This window comes from Lathyrus oleraceus, chromosome 4 (assembly GCF_024323335.1).
Source record: "Lathyrus oleraceus cultivar Zhongwan6 chromosome 4, CAAS_Psat_ZW6_1.0, whole genome shotgun sequence".
Classification (NCBI taxonomy): Eukaryota; Viridiplantae; Streptophyta; class Magnoliopsida; order Fabales; family Fabaceae; genus Lathyrus; species Lathyrus oleraceus.
In genome coordinates this window covers 491,979,322-492,000,850 of record NC_066582.1, presented here as the reverse complement: position 1 = coordinate 492,000,850, position 21,529 = coordinate 491,979,322, and the positions used below count along the sequence as shown (strand labels likewise).

General features: G+C 31.0%; 1 protein-coding gene across 2 annotated transcripts; it reads left to right on the top strand.

Moving 5' to 3' along the window:
* The first annotated feature begins 7,047 nt into the window (after positions 1–7,047).
* LOC127076598 (uncharacterized) lies at positions 7,048–16,197 on the top strand. Of its 2 annotated transcripts, XM_051018297.1 has the most exons (21): positions 7,062–7,215; positions 7,311–7,418; positions 8,034–8,262; positions 9,055–9,136; positions 9,297–9,374; positions 9,458–9,517; positions 9,609–9,713; positions 10,936–11,046; positions 12,378–12,419; positions 12,739–12,852; positions 12,966–13,108; positions 13,235–13,377; positions 13,444–13,550; positions 13,646–13,688; positions 13,804–13,895; positions 14,633–14,681; positions 14,785–14,855; positions 15,178–15,297; positions 15,519–15,604; positions 15,696–15,741; positions 15,856–16,197. In XM_051018297.1, the coding sequence occupies exons 3-21, from the start codon at positions 8,186–8,188 to the stop codon at positions 15,886–15,888; spliced, it is 1,602 nt and encodes a 533-aa protein (XP_050874254.1). In that variant the 5' UTR covers positions 7,062–7,215; positions 7,311–7,418; positions 8,034–8,185; the 3' UTR covers positions 15,889–16,197. The 2 variants fall into 2 exon arrangements, with proteins under 2 accessions (XP_050874253.1, XP_050874254.1); XM_051018296.1 differs by lacking the exon at positions 7,311–7,418 and having other exon boundaries at positions 7,048–7,215.
* Positions 16,198–21,529: the final 5,332 nt, after the last annotated feature.

Genomic DNA, 21,529 nt, shown 5'->3' with positions numbered 1-21,529 from the left:
ATATCCAATTTTCTTTAATAAAATAATGAAATATCTAAAATAATATTTTAAAATAATTATTTAAATTATTTTTTTATATCAAAAAATATATAATATTATAAAAATTATTTTTTAAAAAGACAAAACAATCTTGAGGAAGAGTTTTGCAATCGGCGCGCAAAAGATATTTGATTATATAGTAAATTATTCAAGTTAATTATAATAATTATCAAATCTTATTCCATTAAATTTATTTAAGAGAATTATTAACAAAATATTTGATGTGATTTTAACCTTTGAAAACAATAAATAATTAGGGATAACATTATATATAAATTAAAGGAAGTATATTTATTTACATGAAATAAATAAACAACAAAAGAGAATTTCATACGATAAATAGCAACATATTTTTCTGAAGTATAACAAAAAAAAAAGTCGTGAATGGATATTTTTGGGGTACAAAAGTCAAAATCTGTGACGAATTATAAATCAAATTTAATTAGATGGATATCTTGGGGTGTAAAAGTGAAACTCTATGATGAATTATAAATCAAATTTAATTAGATGGATATTTTGTGATGCAAAAGTCAAAATCTATGATGAATTAAAAATCAAATTTAATTTGTTAAATATGTTTGTATGTTTGTTTGTTCATATTAAGATCTAAAACCTTGATTTGAGGTTAGGCTTATATATTTTTTGTAAAAGATATTAGTATTACTTGATTCTGTTGACGATGAAGATGAAACTTTTGACTTTCATGTCACTTGTATCATTTAAAATTCATAAATCAATATCCGATAAAGTAGTGTTAAGTAAATATGTTGCGAGTGGATATGTTATTATTTTTTCAATTGTAGTTTATGTATTTTTTTTATATAATAATAAAAGTTAATGTTTAAAATTTAATCTTATTTTCTAATACAAATATCAATTTCATTTAACCAAATTAACAATTTCTTTTAAATAATTTGATTTACATCTATGAAAAATACAACGAAAATCAAATTAAATTTACTATTTTTAAGTGGGTCATATTTTTTTTTCCTTTTTAAGTTATTTTTTTTTAAATTATATTATTTATTTTTTAATTATTAGTTGATGAAATAGGATGATAATTGATGTGTATGTTATGTTTTAATTATGGTATAATATGTACCTTTTGTTTTCTGATCGATTTAGGTGGTTGATAGACAAAATTAGTGCTTGGAAAGAGTTGTAATTGTGACACTCTTATTTCTAATTTTTGCTGTTCTATGCGTCTGGACTTAGCCCCAAACATCTACGCTTAGCAAGTCTGGGGTTAGTCCTAAATAGTCGCGCTTAGCGAGGATGGCAACGCATAATTGTCGTTTCGAATTGGTTTTGCGACAGAGTTTTGTTTTTTACGAGTGTTAGTACTCTTAGGTACTGATTAACACTCTTTGGCACTGTTTGATGTTGATTGATGAGTTGTTAATTATTTTGCATGTTTTTATTAATTAATGTTGAGTTTCATGGTGAGTGGCCATGAAAGGGTAAGTTAGAGTGGCCATGAAAGGGTAAGTTATTGAGATGCGTGGTGTATGATTCAGTTTCACGAGTCGCTTTGTGTGCAAATGATGTTTTGCTGTTGGTGTGATCTATCTAATGAGATTAAATCAGTGTGTTGAAATATTATAAATGAATGTATAATATAGTGGTTATGTGTATAATTTTTAAGTGGTGAATTATGTTTATACGCGTGAGTTGTGAATCGATGATTATGATTACATGTTGTGAAGGTAATTATAATTGCTTGTGTTGAGGTGTGTAGTTCAGAAGTGGGGACTACTGTGAATATTTTATGACATATTATATATGGTTAAAAGTGGAACCATAAGTATTGTTTGCATTATTTGTATGTCATGCATCATATTGTGTCGGTGTGTTGAAAGAGGTGAGTCATCAATTCAGAAGTGAGAACTTGTGATCGTATGAGGTTTAGAAGTGGGGACCTGAGGTTCAAAAGCGGGGATCCAATTCGAATGAGGAATCTTTGTTGAGTGGACGAGATCAATAACGAACTTCTGATGTCCAAATTGATACCACATGCATAGAGTAGAGTTGTGAGTCACATTGCATACAAAAAGGCTATGTGAAATAAATTATTGTGTTGATGTGTAATTGAATGTGCTTTGTCGATTGTGTGATTAAACCGCCCTTACATTCTTTTACACCATTAATATATTTGAGCGTATTCTCACCCTTTTCTTGTTTGTTTTGTGTTGCTTTGTACATTGTTATACAAATACTCAAGAGGAGTAAGTGCTGATGTGAGTTGGAAGATGACCGTGGAGCTTTTATTCGTTTATTATATCGCTTATCGCTATTTAGTTGATTTAAAGTTCTGATCTATAATATCGATAACGAGACATATCATTTGTTTGGAGTTAATTGTTGGATTATGTTGATTTTATTAAGTTTTTTTGTTGATAAAATAACATAAGTTTATGTTATTTAATTGAGTTCCGCTGCATGTTTTGAAAATATTTGGAAAGTATGCATGTTGTGTTAAGCAACATCCTAAAATGTGGATTTTATCCTTTTAATTATGAGTCTGGGGTTTTAGGGTATTACATTGTTCGTAACGATCATCAAGAAGGCATATGGAAAAATTATTAAGTAAGTTTTTTTTATTCATAATTTATTTATTGTAAGTTATAATTTTTAAGGTTTTTACTTAGTATTATTATTTGAAATTATAGGTGTTTAAAGTCAAGACACCAAGACACCAAAATACTATTATTTAATGTAATGATGTGTAAATTATATGTTCTTTTGTGCCATTTTGATTTTGATGTAATATATATATTTTGATTCTTAATGCAATTTTGTCTTTGATGAATTACAACTTTTTGGTCTGATGCGATTCACAAATGGGCGTGTTGCTATTTCTGGTCTGATACTATTAAGTAAAATTCAAGTTTAAAACTTGGGAGTTCTCTAAAATTATAAAATATATATTAAAAAAATAAATAATTTCACAATGGTTGTTTAATACAACTGGTTTTATAGGTAAAGCACTATCCAGAACAATAAACATAAAAAATGGCGTTCTAGAGTATCAAACTCAAGACCTATAGATAATTTTATACAACTTGTTTAATACAACCGTGGTTATAGGTAGCACGCTTTCTAGATTACTACAACAGACAATAAATGATGGTTGTAAACTACATACTTACAATCACACCCTACCTCACAACAATTGGTCAACCGTGATGGTATTCCTTTTCCAACCGTGGTGAAATGACTTTTCTGTAGTAGTGACTACTTCTAGCCTCCAACCATCTCTCCATATGTGTGCCCTCACGGCGTCGGTACTGTCACTGACCCCCACCTGTCGGATCGTCATTTTAGCGCCTCATTCAACTTATCTGCTACTTTTTACGGTTCTGATTTATGACACACCCGACCAATGATAACATGTGGATCTCTTCCAACGCCCTCCAATCTTTAAAAGCTATTTCTAAGGCCACATGTCGTGCCCCTATCTCAAAACGTGACATGCATGTGACTTACACGCTGGCGTTAGGAGCATAACTTGGTCCTCGAGCTTGCCATCCTTCGCGTATCGGCCATCAACCAACTCCATAACTTCATTCTCTGTGATGGTGATATGGATTTGGAGGGGGGGAGAGGTATTTATGATGATGAGATTTTAGGCTGGACTCTGTCATGGCAATCTTTGAATAACAGTTCCTTCCCGGCATATTTTCTGGTACTGTCATTCAAACATGAGTTGTGCTTGAATCCAGTCGGGGCCCAATAGTCCTATGTGGATATCCACGTATGTAGGGGTGGCAATTGGATCAATTAAGGTAAAATCCATCCAATTCATCCATCAAAAAATCCATCCAATCCATCCACTACATAAAAATCAAGTTAATGGATTGATCCAATCCATCCATTTATAAACATGGATTGATCCAATCCATCCAACACATTTTAATGATCCAATGGATTTTTTTTATCTAATTTTAAAAAAATAATTTTTTTCAAATATTAAAAAAAAAATTGAAAAACAGAAATTATTTTTTTTTCGAAAAAAAATCAACTTTTTTTTTGAAAATACAAAAAATCGATTTTTTTCCAAAAATTTAAAAATCATTTTTTTTAAAAATACCAAAATTTGATTTTATTTTTGAAAATTTTATTTTTTTACGAATATAAAAAAAATTATTTTTTTCGAAAATAAAAAAAAACAATTTTTAAATTATTTTTTTCGAAAATACAAAAATATTTTTTTTTGAAAAAAAAATAATTTTTCGCGAAAAAAAACTGATATTATTTTATTGAAAAAAAATAAAAACCTTTTTGAAAAAAATAAAATTTTCAAAAAAATAAGTGATTTTTTTAAAAAAAAAATGGATGAATGGATATCCATCCACTAAAAATATGATAATGGATGGATTGGATGGATTTTATTCTTAATGGATGGATTGGATTGAATATTTTTTAAAAACTTTTAGTGGATTATTAATGGACTAATGGATTGTTTTGATCCATCCATTAACTATCCAATCCATATCCATCCAATGCATCCATTTTGTCACCCCTACACGTATGTCCTTTCACGACGGTTTGAGATCGACATCACCGTTCAACCGAAATCAGATTAGAGCTTGGTGGATCTAAACGACGTAGATTTGAGATCTTGGCTTTTCGAGATTTAATTTCTTTACCTGATACGCTTTCGAAGTTCATATATGAGAATCAAATATGGAATAGTGGAAATTGCAGAAATCAGAAGTCGTTTTCCACAAACAACGTCACTGTTCCGTTGCGGTACATGAAATGGATGAGATTACAAAAATCATGGTGGAACGGAGCTTTGCAAGTGACTTTACGACGGGGCATCGTGGATCGAAGGTTGCGATCACATTAGTTCAAGAACTGAAAGCGTTGATATTGAGTCAACGTCTCCAGTCTCCGATACAACAGTTTAGATGATGAGGGTACCTACATGGCTAACACTCTAACGTTCAGGTCATTTTAGGATTTGAGATAATCACAATGAGGGTGGAGGTTAGAGATTGTGTACCTGTAAATCCTCTGCAAATGTATTTATACATTCGGTTTGATATAGCAGGTTGAACAAGTGGCCTTCGCGTTATTGGGCCTTTGATCGGTGCAGGGCGTTGAGTCCTAGGTCTTTTTGGCTAACACATAACAAATTCAAAGAAGTGTAATTCATGAAGCGATGGGAGTCCGAGTTAATAAAAACTCTTAATAAGATTTATACTCCACGTGGAGTTGAATACCTAACTAGAAGGATACTTTGGATATAATTAATTTTGTGAATGTGGTAATCAGGCCACTTCCTATAAAATTTATGACATAGATTTTTAGAGCGTTCACTAAAATAGAATATATGTGTATGATTCTAAAACACATATTTTGTGAGAATACATCCTAAAAAAAATATATTTATGAGTTTGATGTTGTAGGTAGAGTTCAAATGTTTAGATAATGAAGGTATTCTCCTTGTGGTGTGCCCCAACAAGTTTATATATTTTGCCAACAAAGAGAGCAATGTGAATAAATAACACCATGTGCGATTATGAAAAAAATACCACGAGACCCAAAGTATAAATTACACTTAGAGGCTTTCAATTTTAAGATTTAAGTTTAGATAGGAACAAGATTAAACCCGTTCTTATGATAGCCATGTATTTTCCTTCTTTGCAACTAGACTTTCCATTTTCATGTCTATTAAAAAATATTTAATTTATATACAATATTTTATATTCAATTTTGATGTAATCTAATTAACTTTTTTATTCAATCATTTAATTAAAGCTTATATACTTTTTGCAAAACAAAAAAAAAAGGATATATGCATAATAAAAAAGTAGTAACTACATAGTATATGCTATGCAATAACAGTTAATACTTTAGCCCATTGTAAAATCACTCATCATATCCACTTATTCCTTTTAAATCATTCGTCATTTTCCCAATTTAAGAAATTTAATTAATATTATATAAAAACGAAATTATTACTTATTTATAAAAATATTTTTAAGGAAAAAATATATGAATTGTGAAAGGGCATACAAATATGAAATAATACATAATAAAAAGCATCAAAAGAAAAGAATGATTAATAATTTATTGATATTATAAAATAATAAGTAATTTGAAATAAATTATTTTGCAAGAATAACATAAAATCTAGAATAAAAAGAATCATTAATAATTTATTAATTATAAAATCACAAATAATTTTAAATAGTTTATTTGCAAGAATAACATATAATCTAAAACAAAAAGAATAATAAATTAAATGATTGAAAATAAAAGTCAAATTAAAGATAATTTAAATATGAGAAAAGTAAATTTATTATAAAATACATTTTAATTTTTTATCAAGATACTTTCATATCATTACATCATTTGTTTTTGATATTTTTGAATTTTTAACACAAAAAATAATTAATTTTTTATTAAGAGTGTAAATATTCATACATAACAATGTTGTGTCACTTAAGATAATGAATATAATTTTTAAGAAGATTGATTTTGTTATTCAAAAATGGTAGCGACTTATATATAATTTTGATTATAAATTAAGAATCATGCTAATGAGTGTCCCAATAATATTCTTTAAGAAATTCAAATAAAAAAATATTACATTCAATACAACTTAAAAAGAAAGACTTTTTTTTAGAAAAATCAATTATTTTAATTTTCAATGCACTAAATACAAATATTTTAAAATAAAAATATATTTTTAAACGCGAGTGTCGCCAAAGACACTTGTTAGCATTTTCCATAAATAAATATTTGATTCTTTATACATATTAAAAAATATAATAAATGATAAATTATTTATTAAATTATTTATATTAATTATTTTTATATTTTTCACTATTATAAATATAATGTACAAATAATAATTTTGAAGAGTAATGTACATTGTATCAATTTTGAAAATGGAAAATAACCTTTTTAATGATATTTAAATATATGTTGCAGGTATAATTTTTTTTGCGTGTGTACATTGTACATACATTACATACTTTTATTAATCGTAATTATTACTTAGAGTATAATTATTCATTATTTTTTTCTCTTTTCCTTTCTTCCAACATTTTCTCTCTCTGCCCCCATCACAACAACAACACATCTCAGATTTTTCTTCCTTCTCCGTTTTTCTCTTTGGATTTTGCTTTCTCAGACGCAACAACGCTGTACTTGCAGTCGGTGGTGAGTCCCTGCTTTTGATTTTTGTTTTCATGTTCTCTCATTCTTTGGTATCTTAAAACTTGGATTTCTTCATTCTGTAATGTTTTTTTTTGCAGCATTAAAGAGTTGTTAATCTTTTGAAATTGGAAAAAGATGCTCTTGTGTTGATTTTTGTGTTATCAGTGTGGTGAAATGGATCAAATTTGATACCTCTGCAAGTTTATGTATGTGGATTCCATGAATCATGATAGTGTGGTGTGGTTGTTGTTATTTGATAGTTTGTATGCCAACTGACTGATCAATGTCCTCAATTAGTTAGTTACTCGTTTGTTCGATGTATAGACCTACGAAACACCGACACTGACACGTAGACACTGACACAGGGACACTCTTAATAATTTGAGAAAATGGAAGTTATTCAATGTAACTACAACATGTCACACACCGGACACACCTTCAACTATATTGGTATAGATTGCTATGATGTTTGCGAAATTGGATTCCTTGCAGTCAGTCCGTTCACGCATTCGAAGAATTAGTGACCGTTTGATCAAGATTAGATGATCCAGAAAAATACGGATTTTAATTTTATCATAATTTTGAAATTCACAACTTAAATTAGAACCTTCTGATTTCGATCAAACGGTTATTAATACCCCAAATGCGTGAATGCGTGTACCATGACTGCAGAGAATCTGCATCAGATGTTTGCTAGTGGAATAAGACATTATGTCTACATTGACTTTTTTTTATATGCTAAGTAGCATGTTTTTAATAAAGAAATTTCTTTAGGTCCTTGGATAAGTTGCTAACTCCATGATATCTGTTTCATCTTGAAGCATCCCGCGGTAAGGATCGACTCATGCAAAAACCTTGATTTGGACCTGAATTAGGGGATGATCAAACGAGACGAAATGAAGAAGTTTATTCGAAAAATCAACTATGATTCAATTACAAGTTATTTATAAGAGGACCTTGTGCCAGCCATTCTATGTCTTCTGTTAAAAGCCCTTCGCAGGGGCTTAAAAATGATGAGATTCAAGGTCAAGCCTCTGAAATTCTAAGCAGGTAATACATACAAAACGAAGTTGTGTTTTTTTCGTAATGTTAGCTTTCATTTTGGATATGAATACTCCCTCTGGTTCTGAATATAAGGAAAAAAAGAAGAGTAGCAAAATCAAACTACAATCTGAGAGTATGTTTTCGGTTTGAAGATATATACCTTTAAGAAAACAATGAAACAGGAAAATTTATAAGTTATAACTATAACAATGTAAACAGACACTTCTACAGTAGAATCATGTAGAGAACAACAAACATAAATAATGTTCATTCCCCTGTTACATAACATAAGCTTAGGAGTGAAAGATGATTTTGAAATTTGTAACCAATTCTTGGTGTTGAAGCAATTTGTTTATTGTTCTGTTTTTATATTTGGTATTTTTCTGAATTTTGTCAGTTAATTTTCACTTCGAATAGTTAATATGTTAAATAACTAATAACTCCCCGGAATCTTTTTGTAATAAGTGGCACAAAACATTCATTTGACCTATTAATTATATTTAAACTAAGATTATTTGGGCACTGATGCTTGAAAAGTGGACCTAATTAATATGTTAAATAACTAATACTACATAATGAAAGTGGCGATGATGTTTTTCGTTAGAAAATTCTGGTCTGCAATATGTTTTTTTATTCCTTTTTTTAGAATGTGGATAAGAGCTAACTCAACTATAAAAGCTTGCTTAAAGGATGAAGGTTACCCTCCATTCTAAGAAGATGCATTAAATTGAGTTATATTGATGCTTACAATCTATTATGTTCAAGTTGTGATGTGATTAATTTGATGCTGTGGTTTAGGTACAATCTTGAGAAACAACGGGCTCAAAGCAATTTCAAAAGCAATGATGCACTCAATCACGTTGAGGACCTAGAAACTATGGTAATGAAGTATAACAGTATTTTTTTTTATGTATCACATTCTTATCTGTAACAAAAATATATTCTAGAAGACGCAAAAATGAATTATTGCATGTAGTTTTTCCTTGCAAAATGCAAGAAACATTATACAAAATCCCATCAGATTATAAGTTTATTTGCAGGAACTTTATTCACGAGCAAGGGGGCAAGAAGAAGAGATCCTCGCCCTTCGTGAACAGATTGCGAATTCCTGTATGACGGTATGAAATGCACACAAGCATTAAGTTGTATCTATTTCATTGGCATTTTATTTTAGGTAATCAACTAAATTCAATGGCTGCAGGAGTTGCAGCTTTTGAATGAGAAATGCAAACTAGAGAGAGAATTTTCGGAATTAAGAATGGTTAGTCAATGTCTTTCAAAGTTGTGCTAAACTTATAACATCTTACAAATATAATTTCAATCCTAAAAGTTACATGCCATATTTTTATTAGGCAATTGATGACAAGCAAAATGAAGCCATCACATCTGCCTCTAATGATCTGGCTCGAAGGAAAGGTTATCTAGAAGAAAATTTAAAACTCGCCCATGATTTGAAAGTGAGTCTAGTTTCACGATGATTCAGCATTTTATTTCTACAACGGAATTACACTTGTGAACCAATTTCTTTAGTTACTCATTCATGTTGATGTGAGGACCCTCACTTATTTTTCAGTACACAGTACACTTGAGCATCAATGCATCTGCTCATACTCACTTGTAGTTTGATTTATTTTTTATATCTAAACTGATCCATTTCGACAAGGTTTTGCACCTGTTGTCGATATTTATAGCATTTATTTTTAATACATTGTGTGCGTGCGCGCATACACAAAACATATATAGACACTCACACATACATTCTTGGGCCTGTTTGTTTAGTGTTCCATGTTTTTGTTAAAAAAAATTTACAAAGAAATTCTTTTAAAAAGTTTCAAATGAAAAATTGGTTTAAATAATTTTTCTTAAAATATTACTTTAGTTATTTCATACTTTTACTATAACTTTTTGTTGGATATCAAAATATCACTTGAATTTGAAGCTATTTTGAATAATTTTTCATAAAAATCATTCTTGAGATACATAATTTTTTGACTATGTTTTAATTTTCAATAATGTATATTTATGTTACAGGATGTCAAAATTAGTCTTTAATTTATAAAAAATGACTTAAAAAACTTTTAGTATTTAAAAAAAAGATTTTATAAAAATCATTTTTAAAAATATAAAGAAAAAATCAATTTTTTTAAAGTTAAAGCAAAGTGAGCTCCTTATCTATTAATAGTGGATTGCTGGCAAATAGAGGAAGCCACATAACGGTTGAAATAAGTCATTCTATAGTAAAAGGCAAGCTGCATATAAATAAAAAAACAAGAATGATGGAAATCATAGCTTGGATATTGAAAGGTTTACTTATTATGGTGAATATAGGAGTAATACTCATTAACTCTTCGTTTTTTTTTTATAATTTTTATAATAGGTCATGTTCGGAACACATGCAGACTCTTCAGTTTTATCATCTTAAAAAATTCTCAAATTTTCCTTTTTTTGCTATTGCTGCTATATCAGCTAGTAGAAACGGAATAGTGACCGCTATTTCCCTAATAGTGTAACTAGGATAGCATCATGGTTTTCTTAGCGGATTCATCAAAATTCGCTATACTAAAGAGCTATAGCGCCACTATTGCTGCTATTTGACAACACTTACTATGTATCTGTATGTGTATGTTTGGAATCTCATGTACTTCTTGTTGCTCCTATTAATATATATCATTAATCTAGGTTGCGGAGGACGAGAGATATGTCTTTATGTCATCTATGCTTGGTTTGCTGGCAGAATATGGTCTGTGGCCTCGTGTTATGAATGCCTCTTCAGTATCCAACTATGTAAAGGTATGTAAACCTGTCACAGTTACTTGAACTCTGAAGTAACCTTGAATGCCAATTTTAAAAATAGTCAAGGTCATACATTAAGATTCAGTAATGTGTTGAATGGTCCCAAGTTATTGGTATATGGATTATTCGGTGTAGTGGGATTAGTGTATATAAATCAACAATGGCGATAACATTGGCCAAGCAAAGAAATTTGATTTTTGCCGTACTTCATATTTGTGTAAAAATTACATTCAATTCCCTCGAGTTTAATGGGTGTAACACCAAAGATACCTCATGATTTGAGATTGATGTCATGTTTTCTTGCTTTATATAGTAGTGCAAATAATGTCTAACCAATCAATAAAATTGAAATTCAACAAAGAACCCTTAACCCAACACAGCTTTCCTCATAAATCGTTTCCTTTTGGGACCAATGATAGAATCTCCCTTTTCTACAATGTATGAAAGAGTCGGGTTTAAACTAAAGGATTGCTAATCGGAGGTTTGAGAACAGTGGTAAAAGATGTAGAAGTTGGTTTTTCAATTATAATTTGATTCGTTTCAAAATTTAAAAATATCAGCTGATTGGCCCATTAAACATGTTTACAAGAGAAAGGGGAAAGATAGCGGGCATCGGATCCCAAGCCTGCAGAGGGAACATCGAGTGGGCATGAATGGTGAAGGAAAAGATGCTGGAAGGCTTGGGGTTACCAAACAATTCCAATAGCATTTGTCTAACCAATACTCGATCTCAAAGTAGATCACAACAGGGAGGATGACAGCAAAAATAAAGTATACTGAAGGGAGCAAAGGAAATAGTCATAATATAAAAGTCCTGTTGATGGAAGAAATATGGGGATTTCAATCATCAGAATTTGTCTCGCTTAGCGAGAAGGCAAAGTGTAGTCACTGAAATTAAGGTTAGAGTTCCATACTTCACTAAACAGACAGTACTGTAGTTATGACGGAGGTTATGGAGGATGATACTGCTCTAATATCATGTTGAAATTATAGCTTTAGGTAAAGGAGAAAAGGATAATATATACTAAAAAAATAATATTATTTAAACTGATACCTTGGATTGTCATGTGATACGAAGTACTAAATTGCTAACTCGTATTATACTAATTTTGACATGTAATCCTAACTAAATAAAGGTACAAATTACTTCCTAAAGATAAGTTTAAATCTCTTAGAACGAGATCTGGGTTCTAACAAGACAGGGTCCCTAAAAATAAGGTAACACAATTACCCCTACTATACTACATTTTATCCTAATCTATGATACATCATTTGCTTCCTCTAAATTATTTTTAGATATTCTAACATTTTATATGGTCTTTGTCCAGCATTTACATGATCGATTACAATGGAGGATTCGGAATTCACATGTAAGTTTCCAACACTTCTAAGACTGATGCATAATTTGTGTCATTATATCTGCTAAATCTTTCTAAGTGAAATTTTTGGTGTTAAAAATTTGAGTGGAAGTAATATAAAACCGCATGTTCACAGTAAACAAACTGATGCTATACATAGAACATTGCTCATGTTTCGTGCTTCATGAATTTCTGTCTGTCTTACTTTGTCTCTGGTGGTTTCTTGTTGATCCTGTAGCCGTGTACTATATTTTCTCTATTTGATAAGTCATTCTTGAAGTTAATGGTTGATTGATTATTGCTAAATATCAGTGATTACTCTTTTGGACAGGATAGAATTGGAGAGATAACTTCTGGGCTAGAAAACCATGCAGATAATGGTAATCATATTGTGGAAAGTCCGGGTTCAGCACATTTGACAAATCACGTTAATAATGAATTCATGGTATGCTACTATTGGCATGTATCTTCATGTATGCTATGTCCTAATGCAATTTGTCTTTATCATCTTAGGTTTTCTCTCATTATCGTTAACTACAATTTGACTTTTTGTTTCAGTTTCAGCATAACTTTTCCCAGCAAAATCCTATTGACAATGAACAAAATCATCAACCAATGAGCAATATGACAGGATATATAAACCCAGATGTAAACGGTGCATTCAAAAGGGTCAACTATCAGGAGATTTCTCATGCTGATAGGTTGGTATTGCTTAACTCATTCTATGTTTGCAACGTGAATATTTGTTATCCATCATCATTACCTTAGATTACAGTGATTGGCCATTTTTCTTACACATGTACTTATCCGTGGAATAACTTGCACAGGGACCTATCTTCTTTCCGGCATGGTTCTATTGATCAAATTGGTGCACAAGAGAGAACTGGAGAAAGAACATTTGTAAATGGCAATAGCAACATGTATCAACCTTCACATGAGCATGATGAGACTGCTTCCTCTGTTTCTGAAGGTAATTTATGTTTTTCTCTATAATAGATAGTCTATCATTTTATACTAACAAGTCACGTCTTTCTAGATGGCCCTGGCATTGAGAATTTTCAAATTTGTGGTGATGCTATTCCTGGAGAGAAACTTCTTGGATGTGGATATCCAGTTCGTCGAACTTCTCTTTGTATGTTTCAGGTAAAATTTCTCTCCATTGGTACTTAACTTTTCATTCATATTAGTTTCCATCTCTTCTATTACTGATATCATCATACTTCTCCGGTTCTTGTCAGTGGGTTCGACATCTTCAGGATGGCACTAGGCAGTACATTGAAGGTGGTTGAACTTTTGTTTTTAATCTTAAGTAGTTTCTTGCTTGTTTTTTTGAGTGGACTGGCATGGTAGAAGTTCAATACAATATTTGTTTTTAATGAATGTTTTCTTGGTTCAGGAGCCACAAATCCAGAGTATGTAGTTACAGCTGATGATGTTGATAAATTGATAGCGGTTGAGTGTATTCCAATGGATGATAAAGGCCGTCAGGTTTGAAATAAATTAGTTATACATACCCATTGTCTGTCATATTTAATGTATATAGTATGTGAATTATGGCCTGAGGAAATTTATTATTTTAATTTAGAATATGTTTGATCAAACTGTAAATGTCAGCACTTGAATATTTCATTATGGATATATATTAGTTTAACCACATGTATAATAGTTACTGAGCTCTGACACCATAATAGAACAATTCAGTGATGTATAAGAAACAGAAAAATATTGGAGTTAAAAGTGAGGAAATATTTAGTGCATTCTGTTCTACAGAATTAACAGAATGAGAATCAGTTATACAATATTCATTGAAAAACTATTTTTATTTCAGAATCCTAATTAATCAGCAGTTGTATCAGTACTTACAGCTGACTCAGCATGAATCTGGTAACAAAATCCAGTAATCAATATGCTAATCGTTAATTGCTCAAATTATATATGGACAAAAAAAAGTATGTAATGTTCTAGCTTGTGGGATAAGATCTTTTTATAGGGTTGCAAAAATTAAATATGGAATTGATGTTTGAAGTGATTTCATCTTTTGAGCTGAAGTATCAATCAAGGAAACAATTTGTATTTCATTAATAGCTCATTCTCATCCAAGAGTTATCTCTCAACACTAGACATCCTCATATTGTCTCCTCATTTCTGTTATCTGTCAATTTCTGTCCCATACATCATAAGAATATCATTCATAACTTTTGTGTCAATTTTGTTCTCTTTGTCAGGGGGAGATAGTGAGACTTTTTGCTAATGACCAAAACAAAATAACATGTGGTAAGTTACTTGCTGCTGAATCTATTGTGGTGGTTTTGTCATTTTCATTATTACTTTTTCCTCCAATGCTTTCTGATCGCGATCCTCCCTGTGCTAACATTAGACCCAGAAATGCAGCATGAGATTGACACATTCCTGTCTAAAGGAGAAGCAATCTTCAGTGTTCTACTTCTGGTAGGTCTGCTTTTAGTTTGAAAATCCTTTTATGCCGAGATCATATTTAGTATATGGTAGTTTCCTTAAAGGTTCTGGTACTGGTTAATGAATCAAGAAATGAAAAAAATGAAAAACATCGATTGAAAAAGTGCAACATATAATACATTGGTAACTTACAAAGTTGTACTTTTCAATAACTGCTTTCAATTTTCGAGTCTTTAACCAGTGCTCATAGGACACTTAATAGCATTTGTGCTAATATATTCGCTTTTATAGTCTAATTCAGTTCAATTTCATTTCTTAATTTGCATTCTTCATATTTTCCGGTTATTTTTTACAGATGGATTCTTCTGAAAATTGGGAACAATCAACTCTATTCTTAAGACGATCAGGATACCAAATTAAGATAAATGGCACTGAAGCTCCGGTAGTTGCTGAGAAATTCTCAAAGGACTTGTCGGTATGTCATTCATAAATTTTGTGTAAAACACTCATGGAATGTTCCATGAATTTAGTATTTGTTGGTGCAATAGTTTGACATGTACATATATATAGAATTTCCATTTTGTGCATTCTACCATTCATATAGTACTTACATTTTTCTGAGTTGAGTTTAAGCTAACTATTATTTCTTGTTTAAAGAGTATAACGTAGCGTTCCACTTTTATGGAGTATCTGCAGATTAAAGTTCCGTGTGGTCTCTCAACACAATTCGTGTTAACATGCTCGGACGGATCTTCTCATCCTCTAAGCACATTTAGTGTCCGGTAATTACACTGGTTGTTTCACAAATATAAGTTTGAATGTTTATCCATTTTACATACACGATTAACAATATACATTACCTGTTATTTGCAGAATGCGAGACACTCTTGTGTTAACCATGCGAATCTTCCAGAGTAAGGTAATTCTATCTTTTGCAGCAGCATATATGAAATAAATTCTGCATAATAATTTACTACCAGTTTCTTCTCTAACAAAACGTTCCTTTTTTGGACCTTGTTTTGGGGAGACACAGGTATTGGATGATAAAAGGAAAGGAAGAGCATGAACCTTCACTTTTTATATGGACAAAAAAAATACAAAACAAAACAGATGAAGCAAAATTATAGTATCATTTAATTATTGGCTGTTTTTGTTCTGGAGTATTTGGAATCTCATTTGTTTATAAGCTCTGTTGTAAAAACAATGTTATTAGCATAGAGGCAAAGAAAATGTGAGGTGAAACAGTAATGATAACGTGTAACATTTTTTTCTACCTGAAATTGTATTAAGTGAATTAGGGAAAGCTAAATAAGTTATTCAATTTTCCCAGGATTTATTTGTAAGTGTAAGAAATAAAAATTTGTACTTTAACAAATGTTGCATAGCATAGAACATATAAGTTATTAATTTGAAAATCCTTAGGAGAATAAGTTTAATTCAAAATACTATTACCATAACTGATGATAATACTGTAAAAGTTACTCATTTTAAAGAAACATCCTATTACAAAAGTGCTTATCAAGTTAAAATTGCCATGAAAGAGCTGACTAAATATGGTATGCACACTTTTGGTTTTTGACTCTAGAGAGAAGGTTAAGATAATTGAGTCGTACACACAAAATTAAGTAACATCTTTAACTTTGAATTTCTTCTTCATCTCTTGAATTATATAAACTTTGACTATCCTATACATTTTATATTTGACGAGTGTGACAAACCTTAAAATTCAATTTCTAACACTTACAGACTATATTAGAAATAGACGCGCCACATCTTTGCACTCAATTGACAATTGTGTACGTGAGTTTTTAATGGTCATTACCACTTTGTCCGTAGTTTTAAAAGATTAGACTCCACAAAAAAAAAACAAGTGATATGTTGAATATTGAGTTCTTTTTCTAGAAAGGTCCAAATAAATTAGTCAATTATGTAAGTGTTACTTTTCTCACCTTATGGGGCGAAGGATCACCATTTGGAAACTTCGAATTTGTCCTTCTCATATTTTGGATGTGCACTTTCAGACACACCAAATACACACAAAAAAGACATTGCAAGTGAGACACTTTCTTTTTTGCCAAAAAATAGTTCGAAAATGCATCACCGTATTTGTGAAAAGGTATAATTTTTGAAGAAATATTTATTCACTAAGCTTGTTAAGTGGGAAATGTAGTAAAGCACTAACTACCTTGCATGTTCTTCTTCTTGATTAAACTGCAATTTTCTCTCAAAACCCTTAAAATCATCCATTTATTCTCAATCAAATTGCACTCTAAAACATCATTCTTGTGTTTTATTATATTAAAAGGAGTAAAATAAGCTGGAATTTAAGGTAATGTACATATATTTACTTCCTCATTGCTAGTTTTAATCTTCTTCAACTATAAAAAAAAAGAATGTTGAGTCCGGAGATGAACCTCTGGATTAAGTTGCATGTGTTCTAGATATATACTTCCGGATTGTTCTAAAGTTGAATTTGAATATTACATTTGTTTTTCCTATAGGATTGGTCGTAGATATGGTGCACCCTAATATTTCCTCCAAAGCTAATGTGTTTATGGATGTTAACTCGGGTGAAGTGGATGATGATTTTAAACCGTGTGATGTCGAAGATGATGTTAAATCGGTTGATATTAAGGTAGATGTTAAACCGGTTGACGTTGAGGTAGATGCTCGTGAATAATTTACAAGTAAACAAAAGTTTGTTGTCTGTGAATATATGCTCCAATGGATCCACATGGAGTCCGCCAAACTGTGATTCAACATTGTAATCGAGAGGTCTGATAATGGCTGTGATAGAAGACAAACTTTTGTAACAATGAGATGCGAAAGAAGTGGCAAGTACCAACAACCTATTCGGAAGTTGAAACACGATGACATTGAAACGTGAAAGTGTGAGTGTTCTTTTAAGGTGCTTGGATACCTTAAGGTGAATAGTACATGACAATTTAATATGGTTTTTGGTATACATAATCATGACTTATGTCACAAGTTAGTCAATCATCCCATTGTATGTCACCTTAATCCCGAGGAGAAAAAACTTGTTTCTTACATGACATTGAATATGGTGCCGCCCAAAAACATACTAGCAACTTTGAAACAGAAAAGACCTCAAAATGTCTAAAATATCGAGAAAATATACGATGTTCGTGCTATAAATAAAAAAGGGGATAAAATGACCAAGAACTAAAATGTAACAACTATTTAAGCTTCTGGATGATGATCAATATGTTTCTAGGTACAAAGTGTGTGAGGATTGAGTCACTATTTGAGATATATTTTAGACCCATCCCGATCCATTAAGCTGCTTAACATATTTACCATTGTGCTCATAACTGATTCATCATACACGACTAACAAGTACAGGGTTCCATTTTTGGAAATGGTTGGTGTTACTTCGACGGAGATGACGTTTTAAGTGGATTTTTCATTTTTGGAAAGTGAAAAAGAGGACAATGTTACATGGACTTTAGAAGTGTACAAGACTATGTTGAAGGACCAAGAAAACATGCTAAATGTCATTGTAACCAATCACAATACTACAATGATGAATTCGATTGCAAAGGTATTTCCTATATCCTATGCATTATATTGTAGGTATCACGTAACCAAAAATGTGAGAAGCGGACTTACACCTGCAGTAGGGACCAAACAAATCAAGGGTGAAGATGGGAAAATGGTCAAAGCTGGTGTGGTATTGGAAAACATAATGGATGTCTAAAGTGATATAATAAATTCTTTCACGAAAGAGTTATATGCAAAATATATAATACATTTCAGAAGGGTGTGTGTGAGATATCCATATTCCTTGCAGTACATTGAGAGTACAATTCTGGACCAGGTGAAGGAGAAGATTGGACCGATAAAGTTAGACACTTTGAAAATACAACAATTAATAGAGTTGAATCTATACATGTTACACTGAAGGATTGGTTGGGAAGAAGTAAATGTAATTTTTGTAGAGGATGAGACTATGTGAACCAAATGATCTGAAATCAACATAATAAGATACAAACATCTTCTGGTCAAAGACAACATTATTTATTCACAGTTGGTTGACAACATTATCTCGAGCAGGATTGAATTTTATTTATTACGAAACCAAGCGAGCAGAGAAAAAAAGGAACATATAGTTGAAAGTGTGTTTATACACTTAGGAAGACGTATAGTCTTCCACATGTTTGTTTAATTGCAAAGAAAATGAAGATTTCTAGATCGATACATATATATATATATATGATATTTACACTCACTAGAAAAGACTCTAATTTCATGATGATTGCATGCTGCTGGACGTTAAATCAAATATATTCATCTTGATCGAATGGGAATTAATTTAAAAGAGATTTTTGAAAGTCGATGACAACATGAAACTTTACATCAAAGAGCAATTGAGGAAGATTCCTATCCAAAAAACATAGATTTAAAACCACCGTCTCAACCGTAAAAACAAAGGGCGCTCCTATGAAAAAGGTCAAACTAATACTAAATAACAATTCAACGATGCGGTCTCCTTCCTATTTTGAACATGTTGACACACTTTTTTTTTGGATTTTCCAACTTCAAAATAAAAATATTTTCAAAGGGGCTAGTATTAACGAATCATATCCTACACCACTTTTACCAAAATTCATATACATTGAAGAGATGTCAGTTTTTATGCATAAATACATTGAACGAATTGTAAATGTTAAAGGTGACGGTAACTGCAGTTATTGAGCTGTTTCATCTTTGCTCGGTACAGGAGAGGAGAATCATACACTTGTCTTCCAACAACTTATCAAAGAGTTGAAGGCGCATAAATAATCATACACAATGCTATACAAGAAAATAAGAAAATTTTGATACAATTCATGAATCTCTTATTCCTCGTGCTAGCGGTCTAGCACCGGAGGAAAAATCGACGTGCTTCCATAAAATGGGTCGTCTTATAGCAAGTGCATATAATAGGGTGTGTATTGATATGACAAGATACATGTTCTCAAAAACATGTTTTCCACTTAAGAGTGTCCGACCTAAAAATCCAACCGTTCATATTTTGTGTATTGTGTGGTTTCAAAATCACTACATTTTATTCAAGTTTATTTGAAATCGGTGTGTCCTATACCAAAGACATCACCAGAGTAGAGGACACATTTCATAAAAGAGGCTGAAACTTGGCTGAATCACTTTTTTGAAAAGATGAAAAATTTCACCAAGTTGAGCGAGATTGAAAGAGAATCAAATAAGGAAAAGTCAAAGGCGGCACTAACCATAAAAATAAATTTAGGCGGTGCAATTATTTTTTATTATTTTTTAGTTTTTATCTAGTTATATGTATGTATTATTGTCAACGATGTAATCTGGATATAATTTGATACATACGTAATGTATAATCAACATTAATTGTATAACAGTTGGGGCTCTGTTTTAGAAAAAAAATGTTTCAAACTATTAACAACTCTGTCCATGCATATAACAGGTTTTGTATGAACAATGGGTTTGTGGGGCGATTCCGAAGATGTACTTCTGGACTAACCCCATTTTAATTGCAAAAACTATTTAACAAGGGGTAATTCAAAAATACATCTCCGTAGAAATCCTTATTTTAGAAAACATAGGGTGAGTCCAGAAATGCATATTCGGAAATATCCCTCTGAGACTTGATAGGGTTTATAAGGTCCATAATAATCTAAAACTTGTATAAATATGAAGACTCTCATCACATGTTGTTTACAAAAACACACAAAATAAAAATAAATACATATTTCTATCTTGCACTTGTGTATTTCAATGGTGCAAATCCCCCACATCAATTTAGGGTCACCGAGGACACACCTCTCATCGATATGAAATTCAAACTGAATAATCTCCCGTGATATTCAAAAAATCGAAGAGTTGTCAAGCTCGACTATCATTCCTCCTCGATTGACAATGAAGGGAAGATACAATTCAACTAGTTTAAATTGAAGATGAATGAAGATTTAAGGATCATGTGGAGTATATTTTGCTGTTACGAAACAAATGGTCCGATTGAATTGGATGCGACGATTGGAAGATTGATAAAAAATATTCTAAAGATGTTGAAATATCCTGAAATGTAATTTATGGATTTATGTTAATGATTACCTATATAATGTTAAGTTTATGTTAACGATTATCTATATAGTGTAATGTTAGGTTTATGTTAACAATTATTTATGGGTCCTGAAAGATGTTGAAACATTTGTGTTAAGTATTTTGATGTTAATTTATGTTGTTTTTTCAAAATTTTGCAATTGTTTCTGGTTTGACAAAATAAGGCTTATTTCGAAGATGAATCTCTATAAAGTTTACCGAGTTTTGAAATCACCCTAACATTATTATGAAGATGTATCTTCAGACTAATTTTGGGGAAAATGGGAGTGACTCACTTACAAAGTGATGAGATGTGTGTATTATATGTACATAGATACATTTCTGAAAATCAAGGACATTTTTAGTTTTTCACAAAGGTGCGCTATCACTCCATGGAGTGTACAAAATAACTCCCATTATGTATCACATGTATAAGTGGAGATAATTCATATTAAAGGGCTATTTAACTTGTTTGAATGATGGAGGAAATACAAATGTAAAGATGATTTATTTGAATGGTACTAATTATCATTTATGAAAGAGTATCATGAAAGATTTTCTATTTGTGAGGAATTGAATGACTTGTATTTGGAACCAAAAGGTCATATTCTATT